This window comes from Stenella coeruleoalba (genome assembly GCF_951394435.1).
Source record: "Stenella coeruleoalba genome assembly, chromosome: 2".
NCBI lineage: Eukaryota > Metazoa > Chordata > Mammalia > Artiodactyla > Delphinidae > Stenella > Stenella coeruleoalba.
In genome coordinates this window covers 172,178,783-172,201,365 of record NC_137147.1, presented here as the reverse complement: position 1 = coordinate 172,201,365, position 22,583 = coordinate 172,178,783, and the positions used below count along the sequence as shown (strand labels likewise).

At 38.2% G+C, this 22,583-nt stretch overlaps 1 protein-coding gene across 1 annotated transcript in view; it reads right to left on the bottom strand.

The window, feature by feature from the left end:
* GPR158 (G protein-coupled receptor 158) overlaps positions 1-22,583 on the bottom strand; it is a gene marked incomplete at its 5' end in the record, with an annotated part of 324,229 nt that overhangs the window by 30,757 nt on the left and 270,889 nt on the right. The window contains 2 exons of the mRNA XM_079912544.1: positions 364-602; positions 13,941-14,050. Of these exons, the coding sequence (XP_079768670.1) occupies positions 364-602; positions 13,941-14,050 (349 nt within the window). The remainder of the gene's footprint in view (positions 1-363; positions 603-13,940; positions 14,051-22,583) is intronic.

Below are 22,583 nucleotides of genomic sequence, written 5' to 3'. Positions count from 1 at the left end.
CTTTTTCCTCCCAGCTAAAGAAATAAGTCAAGAGAACAGCTTCTGTTAGCCAAATAGGGACACACTGATAGGACGGAAAGCAGAAAGTCTCTCTGTACAAAGAAGTTGCCTTTACTGACTGTATTTCTCCTTCTTGATTACATTTTCTGAACAAAGATACACACCTTTGAAAAAGATGGAAACTCTCAGAAAAAGTTTGCACTCCGCATGTCATTATTATCTTTTCATAATATTGTTTCACCAAAACCGTATTAGGTGAAATTCCTTTAGGGTTTGTGAAAGGGCTTGGCAAGGCTTCTAACGAAGTCCATTTTAATGCTAGTGGGCAAAGGATAAAATTGCACAAAGCAAGTGATCACATACCAACTGCTGTCATGTAATCCCAGCGCTCAACGAGGCACATATTGAAGATGAGGTGATCTGATGTTTGCCCTTGGCCAATGAGTGAAATCTGCCTTTCCAAATTCTGGCAAACAGATGAAGTCCAGCCAATGAGAAACCAAAACACTACCAGGAGTATTACTGCCAGCATTCTCATGACCCGTCCACCGGTCATGTATGGAATCCGTTGGGCTGTTCGTGAAAGAAACACCTTCAAAACCCTGGAAAAGCAAGACATCAAAATTTGAAGGCAAACCCAACAACCAGAAAGTAAAATTCTAAAATATCTCATTTTTCTAGGTGAAATTTAAACCCACCCAAACCTACTTGGGCAGAGTTTTAACATAAAAAACAAACAACAGTGTTGCCTATACTTTGACTGAATTTCATTCTAGTTTACCTTCCAATAGCAGAACAAATACCCTGCATTAGGGGTCAGTGAGTCAACAGATTTGTGTAGGATGGAATTCTTTTGAGCATGTTTTAATATTTCAAGGAAAATTCTCAGGACCTTAGAACGATCCACAGGCAAACATTGCTCAAACAGGGTTTCTGAGGGATCAAAAAATAGTCCTAAAAGTGAGTAGTTGGGTTTTACAATATTATACTAAGTCAAAGACTTCCTTAAACCAGTTGTTTTTTTTTTACAGTAGAATGTTATAAAAGGTATTTTCTGAAAATCATTTTATATAACCTCCCTTTATAGTCATTTTGTCACATTACCAAAAATAAGTACGAAAACAATAAGAAGGGTATTTAAATACCCCTGAATAAGATTATTGTATTAAGGAAGAGGATATGACCTATAGGAAATACAGCAAGTTTTAAAACTTGGGCTTTTTTTTCCCTGTATATATGACTCAGATGCACAGCCAGAGTTGAGACCTACTGGATTACATGATATCTAAGAACTGCTCCATCTCTAAAAATGGTGTGAAGACAAAATCCAACCTTACTATAGGGATCTTTCCAGCCATGCTTTCTTTAATTTCATCTCCAAAATATTCTTAGCTGATTTTAACTCCGCATTCTCATTCTGATATTTTAGGTCACAATATTGTGGCTTGACATAAACTACCATGAGTGGTTTATGATACTATAAGGGTATCCATAATCAATTCCCCAAAGGCAAAAATGAATTCATCTTCCCAAGTTTTCTATTTCCTGCTCTGATTCTTTCAACATTTTAAATGAAATATTCATATGCACTCTTCATAAAAGTCATTATAAATATGGAAATGAAACATACATACCTGAAATAACCTAGACGTATTTTACTATTTTTTCTCTCAATGCTGGGCTTTGATAGCTCTTTCAAATTAACATAACACATCCAGTAAAGAAAGTTATTTTCTAGCAGATTCTTATTTATCCTTCCCCCCTGCATATCTTTAACCTCACTGTCCTTCACCTAACACACAGCATGTAGTTATTTAATTCTGAATAAAATACTTATCCTCAATTTTTATGTGGAACAATGTCAGAAAGGTATTAGTATAAAATAAAGAGTACAAAAGAAGATCACTTTACTCACCATTTAACTACAGATAGTCCCCAACTTAAGATGGTTCGACTTACGATTTTATGATGGCATAAAGTGATAAGCATTCAGTAGAAACTGTACTTCGAGTCTGAATTTTGATATTTTACGGGGCTAGTGATATGTGGTACGATATTCTCTCCTGATGCTGCAGCTCCCAGGCAGCCACACGGTCACAAGGGTAAACAACTGACCCACTTACGACCATGCTGTACTCATTCGACCATTCTGTTTTTCACTTTCAGTACAGTATTCAATAAATTACATGAGATATTCAACACTTTATTATAAAATAGACTTTGTGTTAGATGATTTTGCCCAAGTGGAGGCCAATGTAAGTGTTCTGAGCACGGATAAGGTAGGCTGGCCTAAGCTATGATGTTAGATGTACTGAATGCATCCTCGACTTCAAGATATTCTCAATCTACAATGGGTTTACCTGGACATAACTCCACTGAAAGTCAAGGAAGATCTGTAGTTCACCAGATTCCCTGGGTGAAACATACTGAGTATGGCCCGTGTCATGCTGAATGCTAGTACTGGCAGCGAACACAATGCCTCTCTCCAGTATGCCTCACTTTTGCTCCAACTAGTTGAATTGCTACTTGTTAAGAATCAGTTGTACTTGTCCCCAGATTATGCCCACTGTTATCATCTTTTTTTCTTGATAGTTGATTTGTAATATTATATTAGTTTCAGGCATACAACATAGTGATTCAATATTTTATAGATCATACTCCATTTAAAGTTATTATAAAATAATGGTTATATTTCCCTGTGCTGCACAATATATCCTTGTTGCTTATCTATTTTATACATAGTAGTCTGTATCACTTATCCCATGCCCCTAACTTACCCCTCCCCCCTTCCTGTTCCCCACTGGTAACCACCAGTTTGTTCTCTGTATCTGTGAGTCTGTTTCTGTTTTGTTATATACATTTGTTTGTTTTATTTTTTAGATTCCACATGTAAGTGATAAAAGAGTATTTGTTATCATTTTATATAAGTTAACTAAATTGACTGTGTAAGCAAAGGAGACATTTGTACAAAATTCTATTTTGAATGCTTTGGAAGGACTCCATAAAGGTGAGTCACTAAAAGAACTGTTAACTTAGGGGAAAGTAAGGAAAATTTTAATATATTGCGGTGGTCAACAAACCAAAATCCAGAAGGAGTCTACACTCAGATTACCTCAAAATAACAAACAAAAACTCTTTAGATTCTCACTCCTACTTAAAGAACCAAAACTATGAACAATAGATAATACATTGCAGTGATTTATGCTACAAAGAGAACGATTAGATCCACAGTCAAAGAAGAGGACTTACTTCAAAAATATTGGTGAGTGATTATTTGTGTCTTAAATTACAGTATCTATACACTTCTTTAACCCCTTTCTACTTTAAAAAACTTTATTCATTAATTGACCAATCACTAATCCATTAAGAAGGCTTCTACTAAAATCAGCAGATCAAGATTCAAAAACTCTATCCTAGGAATGAGAGAAATTTCTTGGAAAACTAATATTTCTGCCGGTGCCAATCTTATTTTTTGTAGGAGAAACCTGTAGCCACTATGTGCACGTAATTGTTTCTGGTTGTACCTGGATGAATTCTACATTTTGAATGATTAGGATCTCAAAAGAGGGAATCTGAACCATTTTTCTGGTCTTCTATATTTTGGCTAGGGCCAAAAGAAAAAGAAAGAATTGTTCCAAATTCTAGCTTGACTATATTTGAATATCTGAAATGTAATTATAATGAACAAAGGTTTATGTAGTGAAAACCATATGCGAGGTATCATACTAGGCAACATGGAAGGCATAATATATGATTCCTGTCTTCCAGAAGCTTACAATGTAAGCTTACAATGTAAGCTATGTAAATAGCTACCATATAAAACAGCATATATTATATGTTGTTGTGTGTAGTTAGTAAGTCCAGGAACCTAATAGAATAGGTGCTATTTGGTCTGGGTCTTGATGGATATCAGTAGGTAGAAATGGAGGCAAGTGGAGAAGATATAAGGAGACATTCTAGCTGAAGGGAATCACATAACAAAGTACAAAGCAGGGAAATGTACGTTGTCTTTGAGGGACAGTGGGTGGAAACGTTTGGCAAGAAGGGAAGTTTTTTTTCAACCCACAGGGACTCCTAGGGATTTTTCAAGTTACTGCGAAGGGTTTCACTGGGTTGAGAACCATTGCTTCAGAGAAAAATAGTTATGATTTATATTTTCTTTCCATGGCCAATATGTGGGAAATCATTTATTTTTCTGATACTTGAAGATTTTCACATAGAAACTCTAAACCTCAATGAGAGGAAATATTGAATTTTTAAAATAACTATCTTTAAAATACTTCTTAACCAGATGAGTTTGTCATTTGCAGAGGAAATCTATATGATCCCAGTATGGTAGTCCTTTAATCAAGAAATCCAACTTCTAAATTATCAGAAATTTTCATGCTTTCCAGATGACCCCATGGGTATTTATTGTAAAATCTGAGAACTCAAGATTGTCACAGATCCCCAAATCTCATTTCCAGAGAGGAAAAGCCAAAGCAGAGCCCTCATGAGTCTCCTGTTACTGCTTTTACTGGCTTTCAAACACTAGAAAATACAATAACACAACTCTGCGCGGCAATCTAAGCATTTCAGGATATTGGTTTTTGTAAAATGGAATAAGATGCATTTTTCTAGGATTGCCTTAAAATAAAATGAGAAAATTCTGCTATATCTTTAAAAAATGAGCTCTTGTTAGTCTAGGGTTCACTGCCTAGAAACCAAGTTCTAAAAATGAAATCCTTAGACATGCTTTTATATGAAATACAGCTGTAGAAAAAATGCAATCTTATATCGATTACTTTTCCTACTACTTTTTTCACAGATAAAATTTTAAGCTACCATCTGTTCAGAAGGTTTCACTATTCTAAAGGAAAGCAGTAATGTATACAAGAGGACTGCAAAAACTTTCCAGAATTTAATATAAAAAGGTATATTTAAAGTATATATTCAGTTCTCATTATTAATAGTAGAGAAATCATAGAAATCATGTTGAAATGATAAAAAAAAAGAAATTGGCTGTCACTATATGTCTGCCTCTACTTTTTCACATTCCACATTTCTAGTTTGAGCTCATAAAACTCCACAGTAAGGACTTGTACTTAGGTTATCGATTATCTGCTTCAAATATCTAATTGATGTTGTTACTCCTTATTTAACTTGATCTCTCTCCAGCTTTTGGCGTGGTGGAGGCACTTGGCTTCCGTTTTGTCACGTTCTCTTGACTCTCTGCCTACTCCTCTGTCAGCAGCTTTTTAGTCTCTGTCAGAGTCCTCTGCCTCAGTCTTCCCCTTAAATAATAGTGTTCCTCAAGGATCTCCTAAACTTAGTCACCTTCTATTCTTGCTCTACGGATTATACCTGGGAAATTCCATCCACAATTCTGCTTTAATCATGTACATGCTGGTGAGTCCCAGATCTGTAACTTCGGTTTAGATCACTGTCCTGAGCTCAAGATCTGTATACTCAGTGACCTACGGGACATCAACAGGTTCCCCAAATAAAATCGTCACTCTCTCCACTCCTCTCTCCTCTAACCCACTGTGTTACCTGTCTCAATGACCAGTACCAGTTAATTGCTCAAAGCAGAAACCTAGGAATGAACTTTGATACTTCTCTCTCATTTACATTCCAGACACCAAATGCATGATTAAGAACTTAATTTCTACCTCTTAAATATCTTTCAAATCCTTCTATTTTTCTCCATTTTCACTGCCACTATATAGCTCCTGGTCATCAACCTCTGTCCTCAGTAATTTCCTAACCAGTCTCCTTATTGGTCTGGCCCACCTTCAGTCCACACTATATGCTAAAGCCACAATGATCTTCTTAAACTGCACTCTGATCATGTTTCTCTCCTGTTTACAGTCCTTCTGTGGCTCTCCACCCAAATCCTAGCTACCTTACGATGTAAAATGCCTTTAAAAATTGGTTCCTCCTTGCTTCAGCATGCTCATCTCTCACTATTCTTCCCTTCCTAGGGTCCTGTGGGTCCCTGTGGACTATATGCAGGTGTCCTCTATCTGAACCTTTGCCCTCAGCTTCCTGTACTGCCCCTCCCTCCATCAATACAAACACCTAATTTAGCTAATTCCTGCATATTTCTTCAATGCTCATTTGAGATGCCACTTGCTCTGGGCTAGTGGTTCCCAAACCGCTATCATCAACACCATCTGGAAACTTGTTAGAAATGCAAATTCTTGGGTCCCATCCATACCTACTACTATGTCAGAAATTCTGGGGATTAGGGCTCAGAAATTTGTATTTTAACAAATCCGTTAGGTAAATTCGGACGAAGGCTATAGTTTGAGAGCTTTTTTCCCCAAAAGGCTTAAGACTGGTGCAGGTGTCTTTCTAATGGGCTGACTGCTCTAAACTGTCAGATAAATTTTTGAGTTTTTGTTATGCTGACACCAAAATTTAAAGCCTCTAGTAACAGAAAGTTTTCCATTTTCAGAACATCTGCATCTGTTTGTGATTTAGCTGCATCTTTTTTGTGTACTAAACGGGAATAAACATATACATCCTCAAGCCATCTAGTCTTCTGTTCTATTAATTTAATCGGAATAATCCTAAAGTCTTGAAGTTCTCCATTAGACTTGAATTTCTATACATTTTACTACTTTCTTAGAAACTCCAGAGAATAAATGCTTCTGATGAAAAGTAGGAGGTGATTATTTTCTTCTATAAATATAAAGCCACTCAATTCTTGACAAAAGAGCCTTAAGAGTGAACAACACGAAAAGGGCTGAAGTTACTCCCTCCCAGTTTGCTTTAAATGGTCACAAGCCCTCATGTTTATTAAGCTTTTCAACAATTTCTCAAAATTTCATTTTCAGAAGTAACCTAAAGCTGCTTCTTGGTCACTGGGTAGATGTTAGTTATATATTAAAAAGGACTGGCATCACCTAGGCAGAAACAGATTGTTAACATTTATCAGACATGAAGTTCAGTAAAACTGTTGTGACTATTTTAAGTTATTGCTATTCATAAGAAGGAGAACTCACAACTCAGCTTCCCAAATATGGGTACTTTTGTCCATTTCAGTGACCTGCTTGTGCTCTCATATCTCATACTAAGCTTCCTTTCTTTTGACCTGATTGTAAGTAGACAGAATAAGGCAGAATGATGAAAAAATAAAGGAAGAAGGAAGGGTTACAGGACTGTTGCAAGTCAAATATAGAGCTAGAAGGAACTTGCGGATTATCTCTTCTGATATCAGAAATAAGGAAAGAATGTCTGCTCTCACCACTTCTATCCATCATTGTACCAAAAGTTCTAGCCAGAGCAATCGGTCAAGAAAAAGAAATAAAATGCATCCATATTGGAATGGGAGAAGTAAAACTGTCTCTGTTAGTAGATGACATGATCTTATATATGGAAAACCCTAAAGAACACACACACACACACACACACACACACACACACACACACACAATCTGAGCTAAAAACCACATTCAGTGAAGTTGTAAGATACAAGTTCAACATTAAAAAATCAGTTTTATTTTTATATACTAGCGATGAGCTATCTGAAAATGGAATCGACAAAACAGCTCCATTTACTATAGCATCAAAAAAATACCTAGGGGTAAATTTAACCAAGGAGGTAAAAGATGTGTATGCTGATATCTATACAACATCACTGAAAGAAATTTTTAAAGATCTAAAGAAATGGAAAGACATTCTGTGTTCATGGATTGAAAGACTTAATATTGCTAAGATGGCATTATTCCCTAAATTGACCTACAGGTTCAAGTCAATTTAACAAAACAGTGTGGTACTAGCATAATGGTAGACACATAGAACAACGGAATAAGACTGATCACCCAGAAATAAACCTCTCCATCTCCAGTCAACTGACTTTTGACAACACTGTCAAGATCATTAAATAAAGAAAAAATTATCTTAAAAAAAAATCTATTCAATAAAAAAGGGCGTTCCCTGGCAGTCCAGTGGTTAGGACTCGGTGCTTTCACTGCCGTGGCCCCGGGTTCAATCCCTGGTCGGGGAACTAAGATCCCACAAGTCGCACGGTGCAGCCAAAAAAAAAATCTTTTAAACAAATGGTCCTAAGGACGAGTGTATATCCAAATGCAGAAGAATGAATGTAGACCTCTACCTCACATAATATACAAAAATTGATTCCAAATGAATCAAAAACCCAAATGTAAGAACTAAAACTATAAAATGCTTAGAACAAAACAGAGGAATAAATCTTCCTGATCTGAAATTAGGCAATGGTTTCTTAAATATCATACCAAGGCATATGTAACAAGAGAAAAAACAGATAAACTGAACTGCATAAAAATAAAAAATTTGTGCATCAAAGCACACTATCAATAAAGTAAAAAAGAAAACCCACAGAATCGGAGAAAATATTTTCAAATAATTTATTAGATAAGGGTCTCAGATCCAAAATATATAAGAACTCATACAATGCAACACAAAAAGACAAAACACCCAATTAAAAAATGGCCAAAGGGGGCTTCCCTGGTGGCGCAGTGGTTGAGAATCTGCCTGCAAATGCAGGGACACGGGTTCGGGCCCTGGTCTGGGAAGATCCCACATGCCGCGGAGCAACCAAGCCCGTGAGCCACAACTACTCAGCCTGCGCGTCTGGAGCTTGTGCTCCGCAACAAGAGAAGTCCTGACAATGAGAGGCCCGTGCACCGCGATGAAGAGTGGCCCCCGCTCGCCGCAACTAGAGAAAGCCCTCGCGCAGAAACGAAGACCCAACACAGCCAAAAATAAAATAAATAAATTTTTTTAAATTTATTTAAAAAAAAAATGGCCAAAGGACCTGAATAGACATTTCTCTAAAGTGATGTAGAAATGACCAATAAACAGCTGAAAATAATCTCAACATCATTAGTCATTGGGAAAATGGATAAAAAGATTTTCTTCCTTTTGCCCTTTAAAAAATTTAAAGTATCTTACTGTATTTTATATATCTTTAAAAGAATACATAAAATAAATAAATATAAATATCTTCCAGTCACTTTCAAAATTTACTAGGGGGAGGGGTGGAGTGGGAGGCAGGGGTCAGCAGATGTAAGCTATTATATACAGAATGGATAAACAGCAAGGTCCTACTGTATAGCATAGGGAATTATATTCAATATCCTGTGATAAACCATAATGGGAAAGAGTATAAAAAAGAATGTGTATATGTATAACTGAATCACTTTGCTGTACAGCAGAAATTAATACAACACTGTAAATCAACCATACTTCAATAAAAAAATTTACTAGGAAACAAAACTATCTATCTATCTATCCACTCCCACAAAGTGTAAATATTTGGTGCTAATGAGTGCAGTAGAGAAAACTGCTACAAATTGCGCTGTATCCAAAGCGAGCGGTACTGAATAATGCATGAAATGAAAATCCCTAGGCCAGAGCCAGAAGAAGGTTTTTTTGCAGCCTGCTTAAATATGTTTTAAATATAGTACAGAAAAGTCTTTTGTTTTTTCTTGATTAGCCTTAGAAAAAGGAAAAGTCAATTTGTTTTCAGAAATCATATTACAGGGAATAGGAAAATGTTCTTTTAGCATTAAGTTTCTTAATCTCTCTCTACCCCCTTTCATTTAAAACAGTTCCTCATTTTTCCTCCTGATAATATACTCAGATTTTCTGAGCCTAGAGATATTGCCTTTCCAGGTTTCTTAAAACCAACCAACCGACCAACCAACCAACGTATAGCAAGTATTCTGTGAACCCACACATGCATGGACGTGCCAGATGTTCTTTTAGATCTGTCCTACATCATTAATGTACTAAGTCAAACATATCTATGGTTACTGAAGGAAACTCTTTTTATAAATGAACCTTCTTCATTTTTGCCTATTTCAGCTCTATTTTTCCTTATGATCCATATTGAGCTAGCTAAAACCTGTCCCATTCTCCCTTCTTTCTTTCTCCAAAGAGAAACAAACGGTTTTAGGTTCAAATAAATTGCATTGCATGAATGGCCTGCCAGTGAGGTTGGGCGGTGGGACTTGTCTGCCCTGGGTGCAAGTAATAGTGTCCGTAGAGAATTTAAGGCAATAAAAATGACAACTCAAAGCTGTCCTGCTTTGTATCATCACCATGTGCTGGTGATTCTAAACAATGTCAGTGATAAAATACTCCTCCCTGAAGGACTGGACCACTTTTACCACCTTCCCCTAACTTGTTACACCTCTGTATTGCACTGTTAATAAACAAAAGACTTGCAATTTTCCTTTGGCTTGGTATGGTAGTCTTTGGCTGTATGACTCTCAAATGTGGGGAGCGACCACTAAAGAAAAAGGTGGGAGATTTGATAAAAGTGAATGAAACCCTCAAGTTCCCGTCCTAGGCTAACAGTATCATTTCTAGTGACAGACTGAGATCCTATTCCTTTTTCATATTTTCTTCAAGTTTTCAAAGTTACTGGAATTCTGTAAACACTAAAATTGATCAGTGAGAGATCAGGAAAGGGAAAAAGAAATGTTAAACAATTTTACTAAGCCTTGAGGGAAATGGCTGAAATAAAACAAGAACTCAGGTGTTTCCTGCCTATCCTATTCTCAAGGGACTAGAACAGTCACTTTATCAGTACTGATAATTGCCTTAGAATTTTCTGCCTAGAGAGGTATTACTTTTTTAAAAAAATTTTAAATAAAAAATTAAGTTCTTATAAAAATGAGAAAATAGCATTCAAGGGACTTTATCCCTTAGCTCAGGCTACCTTGATCCCTGAAGCTACCTTGCGTCAGGTCCGACAAAGCCTGGTTCTTTAGCTTTCTCTTCAAGTCTGTGACCTTCTCCATATCCTTCCAATGAATTCCTTTTTTGCTTAATTTAGCCATCCTCAGTGTCCGTGGTTTGCAACCAAAACCCCCTGCTTGACATATTTTACAAATATTTCAATCATGTTTAAGATTTACAGCAACTCTACAGGTGAAATGAGAAGTGATTCTCAGAAGCTAAAATAATTTCTTCTTGGTTGTATAAGTTATTAGTGGCGGAACTGAAATTCAAATTTGGATTTGTAAAGATTTATGTCTTTCCTCTCTATCATGTTACTACAAAATCTTCAGAGTCCTTTCTTGAGGACAACACGTTGCTTGACTATAAGAGATATCAACCAAAGACATCCCTGCAGCTCCATTCACTATAACCATCCACCCATTCATTCACTTAACAAATATCTGAATACATTAAATGGGCAAGATGCAGCACTAAGGATGGGGAATACAAAGCTGGTTCAGCCAGTCACTTCCATCGGGTTGCTCACATTCCTCTGAGATGTTGATTCTTCAGTTTATAGACTTAAACAATATTGGAATCAGTTAAATTTAAACAATATGGAAAAACAATATAATATACAGACATATGGTTCAGACAGGATACGAATAATTCAGCGTATTAAATTAGAAATAGTTTCCACTCGATTTAAGCCTTCAGTAGGTAATTCTTCACTGCAATGACTTCTAGAGACACACAGTCGGAGAGAAAATCGTTTTAATTACAGTCTTTAAAATAAAGAAAAGAATGATGAAGTAATCTAGTTTCCCAAATCCCAATCATTTGTATGCCACCCTCAAGATTTCTGCCTGTATCTGTGTACCAACTAATACTTTCTTTAAAACAACTTCTATTTATTGCTTTAAAATATATTAAAGGGACTTCCCTGGCGGTCCAGTGGTTGGGACTTCGCCTTCCAATGCAGGGGGGGCAGGTTCGATCCCTGGCCAGGGAGCTAAAATCCCACATGCCTTGCAGCCAAAAAACCAAAACATAGAGCAGAAGCGGTGGTGCAACAGATTTGACAAAACTTTAAAAATGGTCCACATCAAAAAAAATCTTTAAAATATTTTAAAGAAAACTTTATATTGCTACTTTCAATGAAAAACTGGTAGGTAATCCATAAATAGAATGTAACTATGAAAATAAATACAGTGAAATAAAGATAATAAATTTCATCTAGAGAGTATTGCAGTGGGAAGCTCTGAGCCTGAAGCTTGATCAACAACTCTTTGTTGTAAAGGAAAATTAGCAACTGTTCGGCAGGTGTTAAAGACCTACTATTTCCAAACTATTTTTTCTCCTGGAAATAATCAGAGGGATGGAAAGAGAACCTGAATGGAAGGAATTTTCTTACTCTGTGATTCAGTGTTATTTAATACTGTGTTTTTGTCCCACAAACAGCCTCTCACAGATGGCAATGTCATGTGTTTCAGGCACTTGAGAGCACACAGTGAGTCAGGGAAATAGGAACGCTTTATGTGTGGAGGGAACTGTGGGAAGCAGCTTCCAAGTCTGCATCTGACATTCATTCATTCATTCACTTATCAACTGTTATGCATCAAGCACCTGCCATGTGTCATTCATTGTGCTAAGAGCTGGGGATTCACTTGTGAATGACCTCACTTCAAGGAGAAGGTAAATTAGGTAAAAATGAAGAAGATAATTACATAAGCAAACTGTATCATATAATAGAGGACCCAACAGATGCTAAGGGCTAGACTCATAGGGAGAGAGGTCATTCTCAAGTCTCAAGAGGCCACCCATTCTTCTGGGAATTCCAGAAGTCTCATTGTCCATTATAGGCTGTCAATGATTTCTCATTTCCTTTAGCGAGCACCAGCTGAAAAATAGTTATCATATAAGCAATGGAAACCGGAAAGTACTTAAAGAACAGGACACAAGACCAAAGTGTGCTATGATGTGGAAAGAATAAAGTGAGCATCAGAAAGACCATGAGAGATTAGTCTAATCATTTCTTTCTGTAGTAAATAGAGGGCTATGATTTCCTAGGCTGAACTGAGATTTAAACTGGACCTCCTGAAGTCCAGCCCAATAAACTTTGTACTATATGACATATATAAGAAAGGATCTTGAGAGTTAAAGACATTTACATTTGTTCCAAAAAGATAATCTGGAGCATTCCCAGTTATTAAAAGCACAAAAAAATAGTAAAAGAAATGGAGATGCTTGTGTAATGGAGAGTATAATGATCACATTTCAAGAAAGGGTGAAGGGGTGGCATTTAAAGACAAATATAACACATATTATGGCATCTAAGAGAAACTGTTTTATGAGCCATATCAAGATACATTTATTGAGAAATACGGTCAAATTAGCATGAAAATATGAATGGCTTACTGTGACTATTAAATCAGCTTTAAAGCTGATCAGCGTAAAAGGTTTCTCTATAGAACTAGAGTGTTATCCTGCAGGAGAGATTTATACGTTAACTCCTATGCTCTTTGGCACCACTATGCTGAGAAAACTTGGAAAGAGGAGGCAAGGGAAAGCCCTGGAATCATTTCCAGCTATTCCCAGCCTTTCTGGATAGGTAATTTATTTTATTGTCTCTTTCCTGCTAGTACTTATCATATACTTTTTAGAAGTAGGTGATTTTGAAACTGAAGTATAAGGGAATTTACAGTGTTCTCCAATTCATACGGCTGATAATCACTGGAGCCTACTGGTGAAGAAGGGAAACCAAGAATACTATTTTTTTGGCAATTCATCCAAAGAATATCAGTGGGACTACCCTGGGGCATGGAACTCAGGAATGGAGGACAATAGCTTTTGTTAGCTAAGCATATTGCTGAATTCTACTATACAGGATTCTTTGGTAGCTCTGGACTTGGATTATTATTGCAGCTGTATTGTCTTGTATTTCTTCCTGTTCTTAGCTAGTAAATACTGCTTCACATTCATTCTAAATTTATTTTTTATTCAGAATTAACCTTGCCATAACCAATGGCACATTCATTAAAGCATGTTGTTCAAATTCAATTGTATTAAAGACTTTCCTAGAGAATCCTAAAGACAGTGTCTTGAAAATAAAAAAATATATATTATCTTCCTATCTAAATTTCTGAAATTTAACCATTTAAGTGGCTGACTGAGCTTGCAATTACATGCTAAGCCAAATGCTTTGATCCTCCCATGGGAACGAAAACTAATAAGACATAATATACCTGTGAAGCTTGAGAGTGACAGTTCCATAAACAGTAGCAAAACCGAGAAGACGGACCCATCTTAGGAGAATACAGCGAAATGTGCTTGGCTCAAAGTACAAAATAACAACCTGTAGGATGAGAAGAGAAAGAAAGAGACCTTCAGGATCAGCTGATGACCCACAGATTAAAATCAGTATTTCACAGTCTGATGTTTAATACTATGAATTTTGACATGAGAACATATTTATTTGAATAAAACTCTAAAACATTATTTTGATCATTCTTTGTCCAAAACAAAGAACTATAAAGTCTCCTTATTGCTTTCATGTCAGATCTAAAGTCTTTAATTCTAGCTTTCAGGAGTTTCTAGCAATTGCCTCTAAATTTTTGGTATGTCCAAGCTTCACTCTCCTTTACTTCCGCAGGTGGGCCAGCCAGGCGAGCTTCCACTGCCTTTCTCAGCTGGAGCCGTGCCTATCCCTGCTCCACACTTCCGGCCATACCTTTCCCCTGTCTGAAATATCCTAAGAGGATTATCCTGTACTGCACCCCATCCCCCATCATCTATCACTCCATGTTTATTACCTCACTTCGTACTTGGCTCCATCACTTCACTAACTCCTCACTTCTCACTCCAGAGTTTTCACTCAACAAATATTAATTAAGCATTTATCACGAGCCAGGCAATATACTAGATGCTATGGGTACAAAGGCCAATAAGAAAGGGAAGAGAGCCATATAAAGAAGAAATTGGAGGCTTCCCTGGTGGCGCAGTAGTTAAGAATCCACCTGCCAATGTAGGGGACACGGGTTCAAGCCCTGGTCCGGGAATATCCCACGTGCCACAGAGCAACTAAGCCTGTGCACCACAGCAACTGAGCCTGCACTCTAGAGCCCGCGAACCACAACCACTGAAGCCCGTGTGCTACAACTACTGAAGCCCGTGCACCTAGAACTCGTGGCTCCACAAGAGAAGCCACCGCAATAAGAAGCCCGCACACTGCAACGAAGAGCAGCCCCCACTCACTGCAACTAGAGAAAGCCTGCACGCAGCAGCGAAGACCCAATGCAGCTAAAAATAAAATAAACAGATAAAAAATTTAAATGTATATAAATAAGTAAAGAAAGAAGAAACTGCATCAAAGCAGTATAGGTGCTGTGATAAACATCTGTGCAGGCTCCATGGGACACAAAGGAACAAGTGGCCAACTCTGGGGGATGGTCAAAAGTCCTGTGAAAGCACGGTATGCACAACCTCTCATCTGCTACTGCGTGGCTTTGAGCAAAGCCCTCATTGAATAGGAAACGGTTTGGACCCGCTAAAGGATTAATGCCGTTGAAAAACGTGGCCTTGCACTCTTCTGCTGGAGCAGCTGGCCTGAGCTGATTCTGCTGAGCATAAGGTCATTGTAACAGAAAAGTATGCCCACTCCTAAAATCTCCAGTGTTATTTTGGTTTTTCCTCCCGAAGACGTGAATACTGGGAAACAGAAAGCATAGCGGGGGGAGATGGGGCAGGTGCTGACATTTTCTTTCTTTTCTTTCTTTTTTCTTTCTTTTTCTTTTTTTTTTTTTTTTTTGTTTTTTTTTTGCGGTACGTGGGCCTCTCACTGCTGTGGCCTCTCCCGTTGCGGAGCACAGGCTCCAGACCCGCAGGCTCAGCGGCCATGGCTCACGGGCCTAGTTGCTCCGCGGCATGTGGGATCTTCCCGGACCGGGGCACGAACCCGCGTCCCCTGCATCGGCAGGCGGACTCTCAACCACTGCGCCACCAGGGAAGCCCGCTGACGTTTTCTTGCTGATATCGGACAAATGGAGCCCCACTCTCCAGCAGTACCAAGCATGACATTACCTATAACTCTATGCTGGCATCTCTCTAATATTTCTACTATATCAAAGTATTAAATTAAGCATTGACAAGACCATTATGATTAAATTCTCAAGGACTAGGGAAAAGACTGGACAAAAGTGTCAAGAAATGAGAAGAAGGTAAAAAATAGATGTGGACAGGAGAGAATGTTCCTTTGTGTGTATATAGTACTTGTCCTTACTTTTCTAATTCACTAAGTCTATGCTGAAGACAGAGATAAAGATTTGATTTCAGAATTTAATCTGCCAGGAAACTGCATCCAAAACTTGATATAAAACCTTTCTTTTATTTTCTATTTTCACAAAACAAGTTAAAATTCTGTAACTTTGTATTCTAAGTTTTAGTTCATATGTTTTAGACATAGTTCCTATGCACAAGGGCCCAGTGGTAATTATGAGTTCTGCAAAGTAAGCTGTACTGTTTACTAAGGAATTGGAGCTCAAGGAAGAAGGGAAAACTTATGGGAAAGAAAAAGAGAAAACTTGATATAAGATTAAGGGATTAGGGAAGCATAAGTGCTCCTTCTCATGGCAGAGAGAAATGATAGATTAGAAACTAGAGAGATAGGAACCTAACGTCTAGAATATATAAAATCTCAAATATTTCCACTAGAAATGGCTTTAGAGATTATCCCAGCACAGTGGATTCCTGGGGGCTGCAAAAGCCTGAGACTTATTGCAAACTTTTCTATTTCACAACAAGCAACAACTAAGAGAATGAATAAGCAAAAGTGAACAACTATACTATAGACGTCTGCATGATTGTTTTATTTTGAACGAAAGAATTGCTCTTGAACTGTTTGGGAACTATTGATACAGGTTCAAAATTTTATTTCACAGATAAAGAATCTGAGGACTTGTTACTGTAAGTGAAAGATTGAGTCGGTCAGAAATAAATGAAAGAATAACTGAGATATAAGTTTAAAAAGTAATAGAAAATGAAATTCCAGTGAACTTAATAAAACATATTAGAAACAGTTCAGCAAATAGTGAAGCAGAGCTCTCAATTTTGCAGGGTGGTGGCGGAGAATACAGGCTCTGCATCCAGTCTCCCTGGGTCCAGTCCTGGCTCTATTCTTTATTAGTTGTATGACTTTGACAGACACTGCTTTGCTATGCCTCAGTCTTCCCATTTGTAAAATGAACACAGCAATAATATTTGCAGATGGGACTGTTTTGAAGTTTCAGTGCGATACACATAGTGTCTGCTACAGTGAGTATTCAGTAAGTATTGGCTAATATTATTATGAGAGTTGATTTATGAATGCTTTATTCTAAAAGTTACCCCTGCAATGCAGTATAATTGCATCTCATGAATTCAATGAATTCTTTACTAATGCTTCTAGCCACTCCTTTTGAATTCCTATAATCACTTTTATTGTATATTTTTTCTACCTTATATTATAGTTATCTGTAGGGGTCTCTCCCTGAATCAAATGTAAAATCCTGTGTGCTTTACATTTATATGTAAAATATTTGCTCAATGATCTGTTTTAGTTAATTTAATAAATACAATATTCTCTTCAAAATAAACTATTTGAAAAGTCCCATTAGGGTTCACTGGTCTTTGTGACTCTAACTTAACACGTTCACTAGTTATTTACTCTGTGTGAGGCAGATAGGGATTTAGAAGCCATAAAAGTAAATCCGATGCAGATTAGGTCCTCAAGTTATCATTTAGAAGAGTGGATGTTACATGTAAATGATAAAAATACTGGCATGATCTTACCACATATTTATCCAGCATTATTGCTAGATACTAAATTATACATTTTTGCATTATTTGCACATTTAATCCTCACAATACCTTATGGAGTAGGGACTTTTATTTTATAGAAGAGAAATGAGGCACAGAGAATTTAAGTGATATGCTCAGGGCCACACAGCTAGGAAGTGTCAGAGCCAGGATCTGAATCCGGGTGGTTTGGTTCCAGAGTTCATGCTCCTAAGAGCTGCACTGGCTTGCCTCTCCAAATAGTTCCACCACGTGGGGAGATGACAAACACCATAATACCATGGACTGCATCATATTGAGGATTCAGAGAAAAGGGAAATTTCTCTCAGTGGAAACAAGCAAAGCTATCCCGGGAGGCTGGACATCTGAGAGCGCATGAAGGAGGAGCGCGTTTAAGTATGGAAGCAAAGAGGAAAGAGGACGGGGGCCTGAGACAGAGCCATGGTTGTGGGGATGCTTCAGAGTGTAGAGTATACAGACAGACACAGTGGGAAGACATCCAGGGGAGTGTAGAATATCAAGCTTCAAGGCAGAGACGCGGCCAGTTCACTGTAAACTGTGAATAACAGGGTGAGGAATTCAGATTTTGTTCCAAGGGCAGACATGCCATTAAACTCTGCGTTGAGATCAGAAGCGCGTTCCAGAAAGTTACTCTGGTAGCAGCATGCAAGAAGACTGGTTGCCCATGGAAGGAGAAGAGAGTGAAGGTGAAAAGACCAGTTGGAAAAAAGAAAAACAATCCCAATCCATCATCTTTCCCACCAGCCTTTTCCCTCTCCTTATATCTTATTCCACCATTCCTCTTTCCTCCAGCTCCCAAACGGCAGCTAGGGTGATGTTTCTGACACCTCACTCTCCTGCCTAGAACCTTTCACTGGCTCCCATGAAAAAGTCAAAATTATTCGAGCTGGTTGTCCGCAGCTTGCCTTTATTACATCATTGCTTTTCCTCCACCCAAGCCCTCGAATCCTTGCATATGCTGTCCCTTCTCACTGGACGTTCCTTACACAGCCCCACAGTCTCACCTGTACCTGGCTTATTCCTGTTCACCTGCAGGCCTCAGCCTGAATATCCCTTCCTCTAGGAGGACGAAGCTTTGCCCGTGGTTTAGGACACTGTCCCTGCTTTACGGCAGCATTGGACCCATGGCACCATGTTGGATTGTAGGCGCTGTGACAGCCATGCTTATCACGTTCACTTCTGTAACACTGGCGCCAGCAGAGTCCTGGCACACAGGAAATGTTCAGAAATATTTGTTGAATGAAAGAAAAAATAAAGCGATAGGAAAAAGGTAAAGAAAAATGTAACAAATACAGTGAGAGTGGGAATTTAGTCACGCATGGGAATAGAGGAAAAGATGGTGCTAAATCAAGAAAACTGAGCAACTGATTATTTGTTGAGGCAAAAGAGAATAAAGTGTCAAAGATAATGTAAAGATTTTAAGCCTGGATGACTGGGAGGATGATTGTGTTTGAAAAGAAACAGATAAAAGAAAAAGATGCATAAGTTGAAAAAATTATGTTACCTCTGCTTAAAACTCTCCCCATTCCCACCTAGTCCTTCACGTCTCAGGTCAGGGTTGGCATCCACGATGCTCCCCAGCACCTCCAGACCAAGTCAGGTTTCCATCTCGCTTGCACGGCATTTACTTGTATTGGATTCTGAGCTTTCTTTCATCATACTCATCAAATCTATTTTGATATAATTAGTTCTGTAATTCTTTTGTTGAATGTGTCTTACTAGCATGTAAGACATGAGGGCAGAGGTTGTAACTGCCTTATTCATGATTGCATGCCTATTCTCTAGTGCTGTATGTTGTAATAGGAGGTAACCCAATGTGGAAGGAATGAGATTAAAAAAGAAGGGAGGGAGAGAGGAGGGAGGAAGTGAAGAAGGAGAAAAGATAGTAAGTTCATTTTTGGATATATTGAGTGTAAGTTTCCTGTTAAGACATCCCATTCAGATCTAGCTTTGTATTAGTTAATATAATCTGTAATGAGGAAAAAAAAAACAAGGCTAAGAGGCTTCAATGTTTTTCACATCCCTATATTTAACCTTTTCTTGTTAAATATCATGTATATAAATGTATAACAAATTATTGTAAAATAAATACCTCCTGCCAAATCCCAAGTTAATAACAAATTTCATAACAGACCTTGGTAGGAGAAGAAATGAAGAAAAACTAAGCCACTGAGCAGAAGATTTATGAATGATGCAGCTAATACTAATAGCTGTCATTTTTCTGTACAAATGACAACAATAGCTGCTCATGCCCACCCACTGATCATTGTGCTAGACACGTTACCTTATATTTAAGGTCCAAGATATACTTTATTAACCCATTTTAAAGACAGAGACTTAATTTTAATGGGGTTCACTGACTTGCCTATTATCAAAATAGGAAACCATTGCCATTATCAAAATAGGAAACCCATAAAAAAAAATTCCTTTACTGGAAGAATTGCCTAAGGTGTATTTTCAAAGTACATATTTCAAGGGAAAACTTTTCCCGTTTTCTTTCCAATACTAGAGGCTAATGATAGATATAAAGATATTTTATTTAATGTGTGAGAAGCAGGATATAAGTGAACCATCTAAGGACCAAAGAACATGCACAACTGCTGGGCGAATAAGCACAGTGTATAAACTGTTAGGGTTAGGAGGGTGGGGTGAGAGAAAAAGAGACATTCGGGGCCAGCAAGAGAAAACGTGTCACAGCAAAACCACCGGTTTTCTTTCACCTTTAATATTGCCTCTTGGGAACTCACTATACGCTGCCTAGAGGTTTGTTTCCCCCAATCTCGTTGAGAGGAAGCCTTCAGTGTGAAGGTCTAAGGTGGATGTGCCCCTATGGGCATTTTAACAACTTGGCTCTACAACACTGGAAGTTTCTTCAGTTGCTTACAAAATTCAAGCAGCTGATCTTAGTGGTGGGATGCTCTAGGCACTGTGATTTTTAAAAGTATTGCTGTTTTGGAAATACCCTTCCGAGCATTCCCCTCATTCCAAACAAGTGTGCACAGATTATCCACCCATTTCATCAAATGTGACTTTTTAAGCTAGTTTTGAAGTCAGCTTGATTGCTTATACCTTTTGGATACTGAACACAATGAATGAGGAAGAAAAGAGAATCATAGAGAAAAGGCTATTAGTCTTTTCAAATATGTACAAAATAGAAGAAAATTTTAAAATAATTTTCCTCTGCAAATATAGACACAACACCAGAGGTAGAAAATTGACCTCTGCTATGTTTGCTCAGAAGGTACAAGGCCTGGTGCTTCTGGAAGAATAATGCTTAGAAGGTGGAACCGTCAGCAGTCAGCACAGTCTGGTACTTTACCCGAAGCTCTGACACTGAACGATGTGAAGCTCCTGTTTTAGGCCTGATATTTTAAGGATCTGAGCAAGTTTCCTAATAGTGTTGGACACAGCAGTTCTACTTTCCTAATTCACTCATCAAGTGTTATTTGCTTCAGTTCAGTGAAACTGGCTGTGAATTAAACCATTTTTATAGGTGAAGAAGGTGTTACATGCGTTGGGGTTTCTGTTGGTGTGTGTGAACAGTTTTATTTATAAAAAAAGATTCCTGGGTAACGGAAGCACGGGGACAGATGCCGGTGGTGAGACGTTTGTTGATGAAGCTGCCCTTTGATAAGGATTTGAGGGACTCCTGGGGCTTTAAGGACTTTCTCTACCGCATCTACAATTTCCTTCTGCTCCATACAAGGAAAAGTCCTGCTAGTCAAATATTTTCCAGGCCCACTCATCCCTCTCAAGTTTACTGTGCTCCCAACACTCCTTATTGAACAAGGGAGAATGAAGCTTATATCTCATCTTGATGGAGGACAGTCCACAAAAGTAACACTTGGAAATATCTAGTGTTAAAACCTAGTACTTAATCTACCCAGGTTTGCTATCTTTTGAACTAGGAGGCTGGAAATGAATCATTTAGGCAGGACTAAGTATATTAAAGCACTTTTATATGTGATTTGCTTTAAAAATAAGTAGATTCAAAGTCCTTGAATGTATTCTAAATTATTTTTCTATATTTGGCAAGACATATGGTTCCATCCACAGGAAATTTATTTAGGGTGAAAATGCATGTCCTGTAAATGTTTAACTAAATATCTGAAGTTGGATTCAAACTACAAAAAATAGAAAAATACTTAATACAAATTACTATACACATGAAGGGGTCTATGGTTGTGATTAAGACTTTCCACAACCATAGTCTAAAACTTATTACTGGGGCTTCCCTGGTGGCGCAGTGGTTGAGAGTCCGCCTGCCGATGGAGGGGACACAGGTTCGTGCCCCAGTCCAGGAGGATCCCACATGCTGCGGAGCAGCTGGGCCCATGAGCCGTGGCCGCTGAGCCTGCACGTCTGGAGCCTGTGCTCCGCAACGGGAGGGGCCCCAGCAGTGAGAGGCCCATGTACCGCAAAACAACAACAACAACAACAAAAAACCGCATCTATTATCTCATGGTATGTGTGGGTCAGCAATCTAGGCTTTGCCAGTCTCAGGGTCTCTCCCGAGATTTCAACAAAAGTACTGCTCAGGGCTGGGGTCTCATCTGAAGGTCAGCTGGGAAAGGATACACTTCCAAGCTCATGTGGTTGTTGACAGGATTTGGTTCCTTGAAGGATGAGGAAACTGAGGGCCTGAGTCTTTGTGGGTTGTTGGCTGAAGGCCACTCTCAGTTCCTTGCCATGGGGACCTCTCAACACAACAACTTTCTTCATCAAAGCCCAAAAGACAGTCTGCTAGCAAGATGGAAGTTATAATCTTCTGTAACCTCATTGCGGAAGTGACATGCTCTCAATGTTGATGTGTTTTATTAATTACAAACAGGGTGGTCAAAGGGAGGGGATTGAACAGGCTGTGAATACCAGGAGGCAGGGATCGTTGGGGCCACCTTAGAAGCTATCTACCACCAAAGGAGACCCTACTTTGAAATCATCAAAAATGCTATTATCTACCTGTGTTCAAATCAAATGATATAAGAAGAGTATAGAACAAAAAGCCATTAAATACCCAGGGCATGCATTTAGAGAAA